The sequence below is a fragment of the Mustela nigripes genome, chromosome 4, assembly GCF_022355385.1.
Source record: "Mustela nigripes isolate SB6536 chromosome 4, MUSNIG.SB6536, whole genome shotgun sequence".
Classification (NCBI taxonomy): domain Eukaryota; kingdom Metazoa; phylum Chordata; class Mammalia; order Carnivora; family Mustelidae; genus Mustela; species Mustela nigripes.
Window position 1 is genome coordinate 72,765,615 of NC_081560.1, and position 20,157 is coordinate 72,785,771.

Consider the following 20,157-nt stretch of genomic DNA (forward strand, 5'->3'; position numbering starts at 1 on the left):
TCTTCCTTTTATGACCAAAGCACCTTTTTGTGACACATACAACAAATCATTTAGATAAAGTAATCCAAACCTCTTGGGGAAAGTTCTCAGCTCAATTAGGGCATTTGGGGACAGGCCATATGTTACCAGGCCTTTTGCACACCTGAACCCCAATATCTAATGACTCAAGGATGCTTATTTATAAAATTAAGTAGTCTGTTCTTTAAGAGAAGAGAGTCAAGCACTGCAGAATGTTCCCCATCATTTCACTTGAAGATGATATAAAAAGAACTATACAACTAAAGATTTAAATAAACACAAAACAATTTGCAATTCATGCTTTGAATGATGATTACTAACACAATTTTATCTCATCAATCTTATCTCTTCTCTAACTTTTTAATCAATGAAATTTTCATTAAAATAATAACTGTTATTCTTACTCATTTTTTGCTGTTGAAGAATAATGTCTATTTAGTCCCTTCTTTGTTAAAAAAATTCTTCATCACTGTCTTAGGGGTTTTTTTTGCTAAAATATCTAGAAAACTGAGATATGAAGAAACACACAATTTTAGAACTAGGACTGTATTTTCTGAGCCAAAAATCAGGATGCATAATCTGAAATTAAGAGCTCTTCAAAAAAATTCAGACCACATGTGACTATATGAATGCCCATCTTCAATTCCTTTCTAATAGTTCAATAACAGATATACAGAAAGGCAGCTCTCAGTCATTTCCATCATCTGAACATACCTGTGGGATATGACATACTCCCGAAAAAGAAGCCTGGCTAAGTGCTACAGCAGTATTCTCAAAGTGTGTGATTTTAGTGGGGGAAGTGCACTGAAAACTTTAGGAGGCATTTAGAAACTCACCCTCCACACTCATCAGTGTCTTATAGAGCTGGTACAATCTTTTTCCAAAATCCTTTAAAATAGAACAAATAATGTTCTGAAGTAACTAAGTTAAAGTCATAAGCCTAGCTTTAAGGCAAGGAACAGAGCAGAGGAACAGACTAATCTGTATCTACCAAGACAAATGTCATAGGCAATACTTATATTTGGCTCATTTCCCATGGGCAAACTCTGGAATATGCCAAATGCCTGGTACTCTAACTGCAACTCAGCCCCTTTCTCTCCCACTCAAGAAAATACACCAAAAAACAATTAAGCGATTGACATCAATCTGCTCTACATTTTTTTTTAAGGAAATTATTTGTACACTTTAGTACTTCAGCTGATAAGAACACAGAGTTGTATCAACATGTTTGAGGTTGTGTAGACTAGAAAGCTAATTCCCATATAATGGATATGAAGATACCTACTAGACATCACACTTTACAGACATCTCACATGAGAGTATACACAGATTGAGAAAACACAAATAAGCACAAGGACTGGTGACTCCAAGTCTCCAAGACTGTTCAATTCCAAGTCTCTTTCAATACGTAGAAGTCTGATCTGCCAGGTTAGAAAAATGTGTTAAGAGTGAAAAGTCAACTAAGTACTCTATCTGACAAGATTTAAGCTGAATATACAATTACATGTTAAGGGGCGCCTGGGTGGCTCAGTCAGTTAAGCATCTACCTTCAGCTCAGGTCATGATCCTGGGGTCCTTGGAAAGGACCGCATCAGGGTCCTCGCTCAGCGGGGAGCCTGCTTCTCCCTCTCCCTGCCACTCCCCCTGCTTGTTCAGTCTCTCTCTCTCTCTCTCTCTCTGACAAATAAATAAAATACTTAAAAAAGAAAATTACGTGTTAAAACAATTTTTTTCTACTTTAGTCGTAAAAGCCTTAAAAAAATTTCTAGTCCACATATTCCTTATGCTTGCATATAATACCATGAAATTTAGAATTTAAAGTCGCTATTTAGAAAGACTTACACGTACAAAAAAAAAAAAACTACTTATCACACATCATTTAAAAATTAAGCAGAAAAATTAACAAGTCAGGAAATGACAGATGCTGGCAAGGATGCTGGCGAGTATTTTCTTGAGTGGGAAAGAAAGGAGCTGAGTTGCAGTTAGAGTACCAGGCATTTGGTATATCCCAGAGTTTGCCCATGGGAAATGTGCCAAGTAGAAGTATTGGCTATGACATTTGTCTTGGTAGATAGGAGAAAGGGGAACCCTCCTACACTGCTGGTGGGAATGCAAGCTGGTGCAACCACTCTGGAAAATAGCATGGAAGTCCCTCAAAAAGCTCAAAATAGAGCTACCCTATAACCCAGCAACTGCACTACTGGGTATTTACCCTAAAGATACAAATGTAGTGATCCAAAGGGGTACATGCACCTGAATGTTTATAGCAGCAATGTCCACAACAGCCGAACTACAGAAAGAATCTAGATATCCATCAACAGATGAATCAATAAAGAATTTGTGGTGTATACACACACACACACACACACACACGATGGAATACTATGCAGCCATCAAAAGAAATGAACTCTTGCCATTTGCAATGACGTGGAAGGAACTAGAGGGTATTTGCTGAGCGAAATAGGTCAATCAGAGAAAGACAATTATCGTATGATCTCCCTGATATAAGGAAGTTGAGAGGCAACCTGGGGGGTTTGGGGGGTAGGAAAATAATAAATTAAACAAGATGGGATGGGGAGGGAGACAAATCATAAGAGACTCTTAATCTCACAAAACAAACTGAGGGGGGCACCTGGGTGGCTCAGTGGGTTAAGCCTCTGCCTTTGTCCTGGCTCAGTTCATGATCTCAGTGTCCTGGGATCAAGCCCCGCAGGCTCTCTTCTCAGCAGAGAGACTGCTTCTCCCTCCCCCTCTGCCTGCCTCTCTACTTATGATCTCTCTCTCTGTGTCAAATAAATAAATAAAATCTTAAAAAAAAAAAAAAAAACTCACATCGAGGCATCCTGGAGGAATCAAGCTTGCAAAATGGAGACCAATTTTCTGGTTCCAATTTTTTGTAATTGTGCCTTTTGTACATTTATATGACAAGGAGAATAAAAAGAGTTAGGTGTGTTTTAGACTACAAAAAATTTTAATAAGTATCTGTCAGATAAGGGCCACTTAGAAAGGTATGTCTGTCACACTGACCTGAAGGGCATCACACTCCAGATCAAGTACAGAGCATGATTCCAGTCCTCTGAAAACCTTCACCCCCAGCCTAGCTGATTTCAATTATCATTATAGTGCCTAGAGTAAGAGGCCATCTCAAATGCAACCAAGCAATTTAAGGATTTGTAGATTATAAATCACTGGCTCTAATTTCAGTGAGAAAGAAAATGGGTATAACATATTCCCTGTGGCTGGGCCCATTTTGTTCTTGTTGAAGAACATCGTAAGTACATAAGTTGTATTAAAAATCCTCCCTAGACAAACCATAAGTAACTCTTAATCTCACAAAACAAACTGAGGGTTGCTGGGGGTAGGGGGGTTGGGAGAGGGTGGTGGGGTTATGGACATTGGGGAAGGTATGTGCTATGGTGAGTGCTGTGAAGTGTGTAAACCTGGCAATTCACAGACCTGTACCCCTGGGGATAAAAATACATTACATGTTTATAAAAAATAAAAATAAATTAAAAACAATAAAAGAATTAGGAAGATACAACTCAAAACCACACTAAGTTCCACCTTTCCTTCATTATTGAAGGAAAGTTGCCATCATTATGGCAACGTTTAGAACAATACCAATTGATAATAAGGAATAAATTTGTTGCATCAATCCATGGAGTAATTTAGTGATGTCCAGTGAAACTAGGGTGACTATAAAAATATACTGCCAAACTGTGAGATTTTTAGAATAAAACAGTATACTGAGATAAGTAAAATCATGTGATATTTAATATTTGTTTTTATATTTACTGAATGACAAATTGTTTTTATTACATTGATGGTCTTATAAGTAACTCTCTTCAAAAATTGTTTTTGAAAATAAAGCTTTTCAAAAATTTGAAAAAAAAAAAAAATCCTCCCTACACCAAAGGTCAGCTCTCTACAAAGAATCCAAACGTGCAAATCAAAGCACACCCAGTGAGGGAACCCCAAGTACCTTACAGGAGAGACTTCACATTGGTTCTGTTAACGGGCCTGCCATCAGAAGGCATAGAGCTCACAAAAAGAAACAGGACCCTACTCATGCTTTCAACCTCTGGAACATTCTACCTCTTGGGAGTTAAGAATATGGAAGTGACTAATTCTCTCAAATGTCATAGATTTTACATATTGTGACATGTACTTCCTCTCTGAATTTTTACAGCACTACCCAGACATTCTAGCCACTGTCTGGGACTAGACATAATTATTGTAATCATGTCTACCATAATTAGGGAGGCGGTAAATGTGATCAAATACTTATAGAAAGGAAAAACTAAAGCACAAAGTTTCAAGAATCCAAAAATTTCAACTAAGTTTCAATGAAAGAATGAAGGAGGAAGTGAGGTTCTTTGTCAGCAGCCCAAAACGTTGTATTTGAAAAATTACTACGTACCAGGTTACTGGCCCAATCAGAGAATAGTCTGTAGTCTACACTTCTTGTGTGGGGCCAGTTCCAGAGACGTCAGACGTGACCATGGTGAAAATAAAAGTGGATATAGGGGCGTCTGGGTGGCTCAGTGGGTTAAAGTCTCTGCCTTCGGCTCAGGTCATGATCCTAAGGTCCTGGGATCAAGCCCCATATCGGGCTCTCTGCTCAGCGGGGAGCCTGCTTTCCTCTCTCTCTGCCTGCCTCTCTGCCTACCTGTGATCTCTGTCTGTCAAATAAATAAATAAAAATCTTAAAAAAAAATTTTTTTAAAAAGTGGATATAAAGTCATATAAAATCTCACTATTGAGAGTGACATTGACTCTGTGCCAGGCCCAACATTCCAAGAATGATAGGAGCCGGCCAACAGGTACATGCCAGGGGGATTAAATTCTGTGAAACTTACTAGACTGAGAGTCAGGTTCAGAGCAGATCCAGAGGCTGACATAAAACAGACATCAATAAACATTTGCCGTACAAATCTTTGAATCAGGAAGTATCATGACAAGAAGGATATTTGGGGAAGGGTGGCGTAGAGGATTGAGAAGATGGAACAGTGAGACCAATTCAGAGGTTACTGGGATTTAAAAAAAAAAAAAAAAAAGGTAAAAGTGATAAAGTCCTGAACTAAAGTGGTGGCAGTGGCAATGATAATGAAGGCATTAAAATAAGAGATGACTGATGAGGGTGGAAAGGTAGCCAGAGCTCTATTGTCTAAGATCTTGAATGCCAAGTTAAGAGTCTGGACTTGAACCTGCAGCAGAGAGAGCTTTTAAAGTATTAAGCAAGAGAAAAGCACGCCTGGCATTTCAGATCTGTTACAGTGTTGGAACAGGAAGCAAGCTGTAGACAGGGAAACCAGTGAGGAGATGACCACAAGCCCAGGCAAGAGAGGCTCAGGAGGGATAAGGGAGGTGGCAGGAGGCAACAAGGACCAAGTCAGTGTCAGGATGTGGGGCCTGGAGGGAAGCTCAGGACGGAGTCAGGCTGCTTCTGCCTTGGAAAATCGCTGATATGGGTGAGAGAAAAGGCACAGGTTTAGGAATATTTTGTACGTGCTGAGACTGAGGTGACAAGGTGACAGAGAGGGAGAAACATCTAACATATGGGTGTGGAGTTAGAGCAGAAAGCAAGGTCAGCCACATGCCTGTGAGTATAATAAGGGAGTAGCCAAAAGCAAGGAATGGAGGGACTCCACAGGGAGAGAGTGAAAAAATGATCGTGGTGGATGGAGGGCTTCCCCCGCCACTGAAGAGATGGTGAAGACTTGCCCTTGCTCAGTGCCTCTGCTGAAATGCTGCACAGAGGAAGACAGACTAAGAAAAGATAAACAGATAAGGAAAGAAAGAATCGATCACACAAGCTTCTGGAGTGAAAGCTTCGACAGGAATGAAGGGGGAAATAGGAGGAACTAGCCTAAGACAGGAGAAAAGACACCTCCTCCCCTGACACTAGAAAAAGGGAAGTAAAACTGAAGCCAATCAAGGTATCTGTGCAGGCAAGGCACTGACATCTAATAGTACTAAGTATTCAAAGGAGTTGGAGGGGGTCACGGGTTGGACTATGCCCACCAGCAATTCTAATGTTGAGGTCTTTACCTGCCACCCCATACTTCCAAATGTGATCTTCTTTGGAAATAGGGTCCATGCAGATGTCATTAGTTAAATTAAGACGAGGTCATGCTGGAGGTGGGTGGACCTCTAATTCAATATGACTGGTGTCATTTTCTTTTTTTTTTTTTTTTGTACTTAAATTCAATTAATGAACATATAATGTATTATTGGTTTCGGAGATAGTGGTCAGCAATTCATCAGTCTTACAATAATACTCAGTGCTCATTACATCACGTGCCCTCCTTAATGAACTGGAGTCTTTATGAGAGGGAAAGTTGGATCCACAGAAACTCATTAAGGGAAGGTGATGTGAAGACACACAGGGAGGAGGCGGCCATCTACAAATGAAGAAAAGAGGCCTGGGATGTATCCTTTTTTCACAGCCTTCGGAAGTAACCAACCCAGCCCATGCTTTGATTTCAGACTTCTGGTCTTCAGAACTATGAGACAATTCACTTCTGCTGTTCAAGCCACTCAGTTTGTGGTATTTTTCTAAGGCAAGTCTAGCAAACTAATACAGAAAGTCATCTCCTAAAGCAAGGAGGGGTGGAGAAGGGTAGCTAGAAGGTTTGAGGGAAGTGGAAAGGTTTCAGCTGGAAAACAAGCCAGCCACACAGTGCAAGACTGTGCACAGTTGCCTTGGGTTCCAGCTAAGGCCGGAGACAATAAATTTATTTACGGAGTGATTTCCTCAAGCAGCTCTTGGCAGCCACTGGGTAAGAAAGGAAAAGATGCCAGGTCAAAATCGAGGGCTGGCAGGGTAGATTACCAGCAAAGTACAAAGCGATACGGCCACTGAGGCTACTGGGAAGGGAGTGATGTACCATGTGCGAACAGAGAAGGAAACAGGAGGGGGATGTGGGATGAAGAACGGGATAGGAAGGTGGAGAAGGAAGGGGTCATCTGGAAACAGGGAGCCAGCAAAGAAGAGATAAAGGGAGTGAGGAAGCTAACGGGGAAAGACTGTTACTGGGATTTAATATTTTCAATGAGGAAGTCAGAGAAGTCCGAAGCTAGACAGCTGTATACAATGTAATACGTTATTCACAGACTCTGAAACCTGAGGTGATAACAGTAGTTTGGTGGTGAAAACCTGCAAGAGCTCCCACCAACCGCAGTGCATGGAAAATAATGCCCAGGGGTATCCCCAAATCATATTTGTACCTAATTCCTAGAATCTGTTCTCAGCAAAATCACTGCTGTATTTATATCATCTCTGGTATTACAAGCATATCTTTAAACAAAATTACAAAGAGGGACTTGGACTAGAAGCAGAGATCAATGCATACTACCCCCATCTATCACACAAAATTACTGTATTAAGCAGAGAGGAAGCAAGTTAACTGTAAAAATGTACTTGAGGAAGTTACAGATCAGATGTAAAAATGTTAAGACAATTCAGATGCTCTCTACACATTCCCTTAGGATACAAAAAATAAAACAGCTGGAAGATGCCAAAACCTGTGTTAGCAGCCCCTTCTACTTTGCAAACAGGGAACAAAAGACCAGGGCACAGAAGAATTAGAAAACTTGTAAATGACCGTTCATTTTTTTCCAAACAAGTAAGTGCTTAATTATCTGGATTATCCATGACAAACAAACAAAACTCTTTGCATTTCAAAGGTTTATTTCAGTCACTAGAATTTTTGTGTGTCTCATTCAATCACCAAGCAGAGTCAACACTTTGTTCTGGCAATTCACTGAAGCTAAAATAACAAAGGCATGAAGCAGAACAAAAACTACACAACTTAACCTTTTTAATTTACACAAGAACAATTCATAAACTGTTGTGGCTTTAGACATTTCTAACTCTTTCTATACACATATATTTATACTTACTCCGAATTTTTTACTTCCAAAGTCCGAAAAGTTTTATGCAGAGTCCTTTTATGCTGGAAGAGATTAACTGTGTTTTCTTACCTTTTATATTTTAGGTCTCATTTTAAAACAAATCACTAAATAAAAAAATAAGATTCAAAACCTTCCTTCAAGTCATAGTACAGTACTGTTCACTGGCACAGGGAAAATAGGACCACTCAGGGGACATGGCCCAGGACATCTATTAGGGACAAAAAAGTGAGGAAAATTCAGAAAGTTCTGCAACTTTATAGAAAGATATAAGGATATCCTTATAAATGGTTAGTCTATCCATCAAATATATAAAGCCTACAGAACATAAAATGCTTCCTATTTTAATCAGGGCCCGGATATATAATGAATGAAGGGCAAAATGACTGTCCTCTCCCAAAATATGATGGGCTTCAACAAAAGTTCCTACTCCAACAAAAATGCCTATTGTAAACATGCCTTCATACTTAACTTCCAAAGTACCTCATCTCTCTCTACAATAGCCATTAGAATACTATTTCTGAATATAATTAATTCTAGGCTGCTTATAAAAATTTGCAATCATGGTATTTCAGCCTATTTAAGAATAAATGAGTAAGTATTTCAAATAGATATACATCTCTTTTTCTCCCCTCTTCAAGGTCAAACATTTACACATACCCTAGAAAAAACCTCTGTAGCAATCAGGAAGCAGCAACTAAACTCTAGCCTTGAGGAAAGGAGCCCTCTGTCTCATAAATCCTGAGTAAGAAGAGTTGCCACACCTTGATGCCTATCTAAGAAGCTGACCCAGCCCCCACGGTTCAAGAGTCAAGTCTTTCCTGAATTCCAACAGGCTACAAGAGGAAAAGAAGACCAAGACATGGGTTCAAGAAAATGTCTAACAGTGTAGTCTGAAGACAGTCATAGAACAACTTGGTGACCTTCTGTTTACTTCATCAAAGACCTGGTGCTCTTTTCTGATCTTAGTAAAACTGTAAGTTCGTGTTGATGGCTATGAAGGATTTTTGCCTACATCTAAAGATTCAGGAAGAAAATTCAAGATGATCATCTACTGACTGGTTTTACAAATGAGAAAACTGAATGGCTAGAAACTGGCAAAGGAGAATCCACCTGGTCTAACATTCGGTTCAACACTCTCCTTATTAGCAACAGATATTTACTCACATTCAACAGATATTTATTGAATGTTAAACGTGCAAGACACCTGAAGGTTACAAAGCTGAACAGTAGGCATCCTCTCGAAGAGTCTAAAAAGTGATGGGTTTCAGATATTTTCACAGTTTTAATATGTAAATCATCATATGAAGCCTCATACAGAATTTCAAAGGAGTATCGGAAAGTAACTCTCCTTATAGCTCTAATTAGTTTTGAACTAAATCTTTCCTTCCTCCTTATAGCCCTTCCAAGTACAGGTGATGTTATGGTGAGAACAACGGTAAGGAGATGATGATGATGATGATGATGATGGCGGCGACCGGCAAGGAGGAACATAAGGACATGACAACACCAACTATGAGACATGATGTGTCCATCACTGACTGTAACCTCTACATACTTAGCTTATTTAATCTTCACACAATCTTAGAAGGGAGATAAATATCTCTACTGGATAAAAGGTTTGGAAAAAGTCAGTCAATTGCCCCTGAGAGGGTAGTTGCCTTCCGGAGTTCCAGTTTACACCCAGGCATGCCTTTACTACTACCGTCCTAGATGTCTGACCCCTGGCCCTTACCATAAATTAACTGGAAATTCTCTGGCCCCTGTGGACCTCAGTTTCTTCATCAGTGAAATGAGGAAGTTGACCATGTGATTTCCAACATCTCTTCCAGGTATACCATTCTATAATTCACTAATTTGAGGTTTTTAACCAATCTCTTGTGATGCAGAGAAAGGAAATACTTTGTAAAAGCTAAGAATAATTTTGCCCCAAATTACAAAATCCAGACCTTTGTGCAGAGGTGTCCGGGGAAAGGAGGTTAGCTTGTTACGGGATTGATATATCCATAACTTTCACCTGGGTTCCAGCCTCAGAGTTTTTTGAAAGCTAATCGCACAGCCACATGACAAAATGACATGCAGGCATTAACAATGGCTTTTAAACTAAACAGGAGGTTTTTCAAAACCCTAATAATGATTAGAAGTCCTCTGTGAAAACATGGGAAAATACCATGTTATTGCTTACAAGAAAAAAAGCAGGATGTAATATATGGCTTGTGTTTTTTTGTTTCTGAACAAGGAGAAAGAAGCATGAAGAACATTCAACAGTGGCTGTAGCTAGGTAATAGGATTGGGAGATTTTTCTTTCTCCTCTTCCTTATTTTTCTTCCTTATGTAAGGTTAAATTACCTCTATAATTAGAGGGGAGACTTTTCTTTTAAAAAGAGAGAAAAGGTGTCCAACATTCTCACACTGATTTCTCTGAGAAGAAAAAATTCTCCTAAAAACATCTCAGTAACACTGCAGAAATTCCAGAAATACAGGTTTAGAGGAGAACATCATTATTACCCACTACAGATAGGGAGGAAAATAGTCCTCTATTGCTTCAGATCTAGAATAACTAAGTTTTACAGGATGTTTAAGGACTCCTGGTAGGGAAAGTTGCTCTGGAGTCCAGGGACCTGAAGCTCCACAGAGCTGGGCACCAGGAAGAAAAGATCAGGTGCATCAGACAAAGCAGCCAACCATGAGAGCCAAAGGTCACCGGCCCCATCCAGAAATCCCAATCTGGAGCAGGTTCTCTCTGAGTGGTGCCGCCCTACCACCGCCAACCACAAGGTCAAGGAGACTTTCATGAGCACAAATGCCCTCTCTTCTCTGAAGCACAATAGCAGAGGGAGCACAGGAAGCATATTTCATGGAACCAGCAAATGTTAAATCAAACAACCAGAGCCAAACTACTCTAGGCTCCATTAGGCTGCAGGATAAGCACGTTGGGTGTACACATACCACTGTGTTCACAATAAACTCCCAATATGCATGCACACATGGCCCAGGTTACAACACAGATCAATAACTGTGGCTTTGGATGGTGACAATGAAACACTTCACTCTATAGCACTCATGAGAATATTTTGTAAACACACTGTGTCTCTGGTGATTCCCACTGATACTACACGCAACTCAGGAAAGAATACAATTTAAAAATCACATTCAACATGCTATTAATTACATAGGAACCCTCAGTCTTATTGGAACAGACTTTTTTTGCTACTTCGTAGCAAGAAGATAAAGACAGATCTGATATACAAAGACTAGAAAAACTAGAACAGGAAAAGTCAGCTTCTCCTCTGGGAGTCTGACACACAATATGTGGCGTCAGCATCACATCACACCCTGATTCAAGGGAGGGCTACAGGGAGCCGTGGTGCCCATCTCGCCAACAACTCCGGACTTGCCCTAAGCACCCACATCTGGGCTTTGCCAGCTCCACCACCATCAAGGCAGCAGTACAAAGGCTGGCGGGTATCTTTTATTCATTTAAAAAGACATATTTCTGTTGACTCCTACCAAAACTCACTGGAATGATTACATAAAACTGAAAATAATATAATGTAACTAGAGAGATGTCATCTTTTTTTTTTTCAAGGCATTTTTTTTTTCCTAAGTGCGAAGTTGGCACCTATTAACTGTACCTGGCAGTAATTAAATACATCTAACATTAGATAAAGAAATTTAACCTACCTCATCAAAGGTGGTGTCGTCTTTCTTCAAAGCTATAAAATAAAAAGGGAAAGGAAACAGTTATTGTGAAACATCTCAAAGAGACTAAGCATCTAAGCCCTAGAAAACAGAAAGAAAACAAAGCAGTATGGTGTTTTCATTTCAGAAAGTAAAACTGTACCCCAACCTGAATAACAATGTTATCATACAAATAGGAAAGCTGCAAATGAGACAGAGAATGGCACAGCACGCATCTTTGTGAAACACTTTCATAAATATGTAAATGGATGATCCTCCTAAGTATGGAAAAGAAGTATGTGTATCTTTCCCCTAGCTCTTCTTCAGTAGGAAAATGTTTTAATGAAAAGTAGGAAAGCATCAAAAAGTAATTGTAAAGGAATTTCCCCTTCAACTTCTGGGTTTTGAGCATATCTCATCAGGCACGGTGTGTGGTCCTCCCAAACCCATTGTCAGGATGACACCCGCTCTGCAGAGTGCCCTGAATGAGATTTTCATGCCGTGAGAAGTTTAAGTACAGTGAGTAAAGACTAAGCATGTAAAATAAGCACTGCAGAGACATAATTCAAGCATTTCAGCATGATCTATTTTACAACAAAGTATCACCAAAGGGAACAATACATTCAGAATATTTTATGAGTTAACAAATACTTAAAATTTATTTAAATATGCATGGCTTCAGAACTGGAATTTTATTACTCTAAAGAGAAAGAGAAGTATTTCATGCATTGTTGGCAAACACCCTAGTTCCTTAAATCCTACAATTACTTGGAATGTTTCATATTAAGGAGAATGCACAAAGGAGCTAATTTAGCTGAAACCACTTGTTGGAGAAATGTTTCCAATTTATAGAATTGTGCATAGGTGTTTACTGGTCTATAGTAGAGTGTTCTAGTCAGGATAGAAGCACTTGTGTAGCTCTTACTTGGAAAGCTACGTTCTAACAAAAGCAATGGAAGCAAATCATGTTAGCAATTAAGCTCTGAGAGAAGTCATGTGCTTAAACTGAAGCCATCATTTCAGAGCTTATACTATATAGCCGAGCAATCTTGAATAGGATATTTTGTTTCCTACTATAGAGATGTGGTTGTAGAGAGTTAAGGTGGATGAGGGTAGACTGAGGGAGATAAAATGTTACTGAAAGTTTAATGCTTAGTTTTTCTCTTTTTTGCCTAAGAAACTGATCTCTAATAAATTTCTCTACTTGCTTTATTGGAGGACAACTTCTTCTGAATGAAAAATTAAAAGACAGTCCTTTCTCCTAGTTTCAAATGGCTTATCTTGCATTCAATTACTTACACACATTTTATTATGTATTTGCTTTAACTTACATTAAATCTAAAATAAGCTATTTTGATGGAAAGTTGTAAGAGCCTAGATGATTCTTAATGGCTATATTTTAAGTCAGAATGTAAAACTTCTAATCTAGAAGGCTTTCTTTAAATATCAGCCAACCATGTTACTAAACTACAACCCTCACTTCCCTCAAACCTAAGGCATGTCCTCTAATCAACATACTTGAGTGGGGATTCCTAGATAACATATTAGTGACCTACAGAAATATAGGCAAGTTGTTCCATTTTAAAAAAAAGAGGGGGGGATAAGAACTGATTACCTCATTGATTTCAAATACAAAGTCAATCACCGTACAGCCTCATACCCAGCTCATTTAACAAAGATTAATGAAAAAATATGTGGCTGTCATGCAAGATGCAAAGCTAAAGCACCAGTCTTATAATTCACAGCACAAACTTTCTATACTTTATTTACTTGGGACATGATAAAAGTTCCCAAATTTAACCACGGGTTTTCTTATGCAAAGCATCCAATTGGAACTACTATCCACTACTAGTCGATACAATCCTTCGAGGAAGGATTCTGCAAACAGAATGAAGATCCTCAAGCTGAGAGAAAGCAAAAACCTAAAATGTCTTCGACATCTGGACAGGACTATTTCTTGCTGGCCTAAGTCCTTCACCATACTGGATAAAGAGGTGGGGTCTGAGGGCAAAAAGAGAAGGAAGAAACAGAAGAGGAATTGCAGGTGTATTTTCTAAAATATAAGGAGCAGGAAACTAGATTCTCTCCCTGGCACTCTATTCTCAAACCCAAGATACCATAGGGAAGAATATTTTAAGACCAAAAAATCTACAGCTTCGTTGAAACCCTTTATAAGTAGATCGACACCTTATTCAGTTTCTTATAAATATTGAATCCTTGGCCTGAACAGCAGTTAACAGTAACAACAAAGGCCAATTAAAGATGTCTCTGCCAAATATTTATCAGGTCATTGATGAATAAACTCTGACCTAAACAAGCACAAAACATCTCATTATTGATTATATTCCCTGATTGTCATTAATCATTCATGTAAATGTAAACTCACAACTATCTTTGACGATGACTTGAAACAGCAGGCATATCACATTTTTATAGGTTAACAAAGGGGTATATATTAAATCATTTAAGATAACCAGGTATCCTATGTAGTCCTCTGCTCAGACATTGCTTCCTCTAGACAGCTTTCCATGATCTCACCAAGACTAAAGTGGTATCCTTCCTATATTCTCCAACAGCAAATCCTGCTAATCTTCCTGGTAAAATCTGTCACTCTATATTACCAATGCCCATTCATTGGTGTGCATTCTCTTAAAGTCCTCAAGAACTGTAACAGTGGCCACTCAGTCTGAATGTCAGCACACTATCTGGCACATATGAGCTACTCAATAATTATTTGTTAAATTAATGAGTTCTACCTCAATGGCAAAATCATAGCCTCTTACAATTTGAGACACAAATGCTAAAGTTTTGGCATATGAAAACAACATACACTTTTCTGTTATGAAAAGATCATAGATAAAAATTCCATTTCATTAAAATCTTCTGACACTACTTTGGGAGAGAATATGGTACTATATTTTAATTCTGTACCTGAACCTTTACCATTAAGAATGGACTTAGCAAATGACAGCTGAACCCCACATTACACACTTACAGCATAAGGTAACAAACCCCGAAACTCAGTGTATCCATAGCCTCTTCATTTCATTCAGCTTTCTCACAAACTACACTTTTTAGAGAAATGGTATAGACAGGGTTCATCTCTAGTATCACAGAGTATAAACTTCCTTTCTCGACAAATTAATCCAAGTATGAAGAAATGCATTCAAATGAATATGAAGAAATGCCAGTTTGACCTTAATCTTACACCAGGTATTACAGAAACCCTTCCTCCTCCTAGGCTATCATTAAGAAATTAAAAGAAAGAAGAAAGGAAAAGAGGAAAAGGATTTTAATATAAACTTTTTAACAACTAAGTTCCCATTTGTCATTTTTTATGCTAACCAAAATTTTAAAAAAGAAAGAAAGAAAGAAAAACATGAGACAACTGCAGGAGTTCCTAAATAAGTGAACACACTGACACTATTTAACAGAAAATGGTAAACACTCACCACTGAAATCAGAGGATGACTTTGAAATTCAATTACACCCATCTTTTAAAGAACTGTAACTGTGTTAAAGTCACTCTCTGGCAGATGTCATAAATTAGAGTGCTATGGCTTGAAAGCAAATGTGTTTTATTAGACCTTATATTATATAGTAATCTCAGATCAGCTGTATTTGGGATGGGTAGTGACAAAGTTGACATGATCATTCATGTGTGAAAAAATTAAACATTAGTATTACCACTCTTATATAGTCAAAATTGTTAATAATAAGCATTGAATATCACATACTTTCCAAAATTATCCTCATTTTCTATAGATGACTAATTTCTCATGGCTAAACAATACTGTATATTTTGCCATATAACAAGCTGTACTTTTGAATCATACTAAAAAAGCAAAATTAAGTCAGTATGTTTATTTCAAAAGCCATCACAGATTGGTTAAAAGGAATGAATATATTGAAATGTCAGATTATTCAACAAGAATAAGCCATTCACTCTTTGGTGAATGGAGTACCATTGGTACTCATGAAGTACCAATGAAGACAAGAGGAAAAGGGGGAATAAACAGAAATGGGAAGGAAGAATATCAGCCCCCAGTACTGTTCTTCACATGCACTAGATATTTTATGTGTCCTGATTTATTCTTCACAACAACCTTGAGAAAATTCATACATGTGGACTCTGGGGTTTCGGGATATTCTGCTAATTGCCCAAGGCACACACACAGCAAGCTGGGAAAACAGGGTTCAAACCCAAACCAGACTAACTCCAAAACCCATCCTGTTTTTAGACTATGAAGTCAGTAGCCACTTCTTCCCCTCATTTCTCTTGCTTCCAACCTAGAAGATCAATTACGTCAATATGATATAATCACCAGTAATAACATTACACTTATTGAGTCTGCACTACATACCACGCAGGACATCATATGCATTATTTCGCTAAGTGCCAGTAATAAAACTGAGTTGTATATGGAAAAACTGAAGCTCAGAAGTTGAGGGACCTGTCCAAGGTCACATAGCTACAAGTGGCAAGATGGCAAATCCCCAATGGTCTGACACACACAGCCCACACACTTAATCTATGCAGTACATAATTCCAGAGTAAAAATTCCATTCAATAGCCTCAAGCACCTTAAAATCTTTACATAATCAAACTGATTTTATTGTTTTGTAACTCTGCAAATAAAATATAAAGAAAATACATAGATAATAGATTAATTTTTCTGTAACCCCATTTCCAATGCATGTCTTGGGTTTGCTATACAAGCATAACCACATAAGACCTCTTTATCTCCTTTTACAGTTCTCCAGAATGAGAGCTACTATGCAGAATCATGACCTTCCATCAATACAAGAAACAATCAGTTATGTTCACTGCACTGTATTGTTTCTGAGAGCGAGGAAGTAAAATCTACCAGATCTTAGAAGATATTTTAACAAGTGCTGGAATCAAAAGGAGTTTCACATCACTAAATCTCAGTAAGCTAGAAAATCCAATTAACTGCAATACCCCCATTTGCCAGCATTGTAGTTAATCCAAATTTTACTGATTGTCTATCAAAATCTTGAAATCGCTTAAACATAAAGAATTTTTGTATTAATGTCCTTGGTTTTTTACTGAGATTCAACTGCAATGAATTATTTAACACAAACTGGAAGGGCTCCAAGAGAGTCATTAGCATTAGTAAATATACAGTTAATGTGTTTTAGAACAGGGCTTAATGGACTCCAGAACCTGCCTTTGTAATGGTTTGGGTCCTGAGCTGAACATCCTCCTCAAAAATGCACACCAACTCAACACCTTGCTCTCTCACATTCCTCCTGGCTTCAAACTTCATTTGCATGTAGAAACTCTTCATATGCATCCCTAAGTAAAAGTGAAACTGCAAATACCCAATACATGTAATAAGTAAAACCAGGATTAAATATTGCTTTCACACCATAACTTTACACTCATTTTGGGAGAGACTTCGTATACCAACAGGAAATTTTAAGTTAAAGGAAACTGGCTAAATTTTGATCCATTATTTTCTCTTACTTGAACAAAGTTTGCATATTTTAGAGTGCACTTATAGAATGATTTTTAAAGGAAGGGATAGAAGGATGACTACAATACTCAAATGCACCCCAGGAGTTTATTTTAAGGAATTTAAGTACCTTATGCTTAATTTCCATTAACACGTTCATTAACATGGATGACATGTTAAATAAGTGAAACAAAGGCTAGAAGGCTTCTTGGGGAGTCTGAGGGGTTATTTTTAGTGCTTGTATGATTCTCTTGCTGCAAACAGTTACCTATATAAATAAAAGTTATAATGTTAGAGGAAGCAACCACCGTCTTAAAGGGGGTTTTCTATGGCCAATCCAAAAAAGCTAAGAAAACCATTCCACATAATAAGGTTGTCACCCTGTTACAGTTTGTGACATGGATTTATTCTTAACTGTCCTAAACATTTCTCGGTCGTTTTTTATTTGTAGATCAGTTGGTTGGTTGGCTGACTGGTTTAAAGACAATAGCTCTGGAGCTTTGGCACTGGTATATGTAAGAAGTTCGGGACACTTATTCCTAAATGTTCAGAGAAGTTCACAGCGCGCATTTATTTGCTGCAATGGAAAGATTCAGAGAGCTTGGGACGGAACAGACACATCTCGCTTTCGAGGACCAGAAGTACCGAACAAAAGGTCCCAAGGTATCTGCCCCACTTCCTTTTAGGTTGGATGTGTTAAACAATAACAGGGCACAGCTCAGCGTCTCGCCAATTTTCAAAGCTAAATTATTGACTAAACACCCCAGGGCAGAGCCTGCGCGCAAAAAAAATAGCAAGTAACCCAGGCGACCGCGCAGCCGGGTGCGCAGCGGGGCCCGGGGAGTCCCATCGCCTGTCCACCGCAGGCGCGACAGCCCGAGCGCCAGTGGCGAGAGACGGAACCCAAATTGTAGGCTAAGATCATCCACAAACGAACCCCGAGATCCTAAAGGAGAGGGGTGTCTCTCCTTTCCACTGTCGCCCTCCCCCCAGGTCCGGGCACTGCTCCCTCCACCGACCGCTCGCAGCGCACCCCACGCCGGCCCGGGTGGCCGCTGCACTGGTGGTACCAGAAGCGCGGGGAGGAGGCACCGGCGCCGGGGGCGACGGGCTGGGTGCCCGGGGCAGCGCGCCACTCACCAATGCGGCTGAAACTCTCCGACAAAGTTCTCCGCAACTTCTTCATCTTGCCGATCTTCTCCGCGGGCTGCGGCTCAATGAGGTCGCACATCTGGGCGACACTGGGCTCCGGCAACTTCCCCAAACTGGTCCAGAGCGAAGCGCAGACAACGGCGAGGGCGCGCGGCAAGGAGAAGGCGGCGCCTCCTCCTCCTCCTCCTCCTCCTCCTTCACTACCTCCTCCTCCGGCCAGGAGGCGACGCACTGGGCTCGGGAGGCGAGTGGCGAGCTGCAGGCTCCTCTCGGGCCTGGGCCGCTGCTGGGCGGGCGGGGGCGTTCTACGTGGTGCCGGGGGCGGCCGCCATCGCAGCCGCCGCCGCCGTGGCCCCGCGCCGCGCCGCCGCCGCCCGGTTCATTTTCCCTCCTTTGTAACCGAGAGCAGCACGGCGGGCGGCCGACCGTGGGGGCGGTGCGGCCGGAGGCGGGGCGGGGGCGGGCTGAGCACAAGGTGCGGGAGCCGGGGGTCGCAGGGTGCGCGGGGCACGGGCGGGGAGAAGTTCTGAGCCCCGAGTTTCGGGGATTCGAGAGAAAAGAGCCGCGGCGCGGAACCGCCACCCAACCCCGCCCTCACCGCCCCTCCCGCCGCCTCTGCCCCGCCTTCCCTGGGCAAAGGACCCCGGGCGCGGAACCCCCGCGGGACCTCGGCTCCGGGGCTCGGAGTCCGCGTCCTCTTCGGGCCTCTCAGCCCGGCTCACGCCCCCGCGGCGCCCCCTCCCGGCCGCCCCCGCGCTCCTCCCCCGGCCCTGCCCGCCCCGCCCCGCCCCGCGCGCTCCGGGACCGGCCCCCGGCCCGGCGGAGGGCCTCGAACAGGCAGGGCTGGCAACTGGCCGCGACTGGGACTCCGTCTCACTATGTGGGGAGGCCCCATGAAGGGAAGGCTCTGGATCGCGGTCATTTATCGGAGTGGTTTTCTCCTTGCCACGAACGCCTGTGGAAAGAGCGAGAGGTTGGGGGGAGGAGGTGGCCGCCACCACTGCCTCTGAGTCCGGGAATGGAAAGGCCTGGGGACCGCTCAGGTTTGACAGGGATTCCCCCCCACCTCCCAGTTTTGCCCGGGATACTCTGAAGTGAAAGATCCAAAGGGAAAGGTAGGCCCGTTTTTTAGGGGTCAAGTGCAAGGTAGAAGCGTCATCTCTAACCCCCCAAGGCAGGGCTAATGCTGTTGCCTTCACCCCTGTGTCACTCTGAGTGACTGATGGGAATGTAGATGAAGCTAATTTCTGATAATGAACACCCAGTTCCATGGTAAATAGCAAACAGAAGTCCTTCGTCTCTATCAGTTTTAGAATATATTTCCAAATCCAAAGACTTGGAGGCCAAAAAGATTGTGAGCCCTTCTCCCCTCCCCTCAAAAAAATAAAATTTAAAAAGGAGGGGTTAGGGCAAGTTTTTAAAAATCCCAGAACAAACAGTCCAGGCAGCAAACACACATTGTCTTCATTCTGTTAAAACGTGGTGCAGCGAGCGCTCCAAACGCCAGTCTCCCAGGGGAGAGAGAAGGAAGATGGGGGAGGGCCTGAATGTTGATTTGGGGCCAGCAAACTCCTTATGAATAGAAATTTAGTAATCTTAAGACATCTGGCTGTGTAAGTAATAAGAGCCTGTGAGCGTGTGACAATCCTGTTTGGTTTAAAGGAAGTTTTGGGGAGTTTGTGTTTTGTTAAAAGACTTTTATCTTAAAACAAAAACTAGCCCCCTGCCTTCCTTAAATTGTGAGGTAGAACACTTGGATTTGTTCTGCTCTGTACTGAGCACATTATAGGGTCTTGATAGATTGCTCCTGATAAAAGACAGGAAGTCAAGCCAAGTGGGGAGCAAAGGAGGGTGGGGAATTCATCAAGAATATGAGTTAAAAATGCGAGGATGTTGGGTCCCAGTGACCATA

At 40.9% G+C, this 20,157-nt stretch overlaps 1 protein-coding gene across 2 annotated transcripts in view; it reads right to left on the bottom strand.

Annotated features, from left to right (window-relative positions):
• The window catches only part of CDK14 (cyclin dependent kinase 14), a 575,395-nt gene extending 556,792 nt beyond the window's left edge, over nt 1-18,603 (bottom strand). Inside the window, exons 1-2 of one of the 2 annotated variants that reach the window (XM_059396884.1) lie at nt 18,234-18,603; nt 11,617-11,648 (exon numbers count right to left, since the gene is read on the bottom strand). In XM_059396884.1, coding sequence (XP_059252867.1) covers nt 11,617-11,648; nt 18,234-18,324 — 123 coding nt within the window. In that variant the 5' untranslated portion in view covers nt 18,325-18,603. The remainder of the gene's footprint in view (nt 1-11,616; nt 11,649-18,233) is intronic. The other variant, XM_059396885.1, reaches the window with a different exon arrangement.
• Between the last annotated feature and the right edge of the window lie 1,554 nt (nt 18,604-20,157).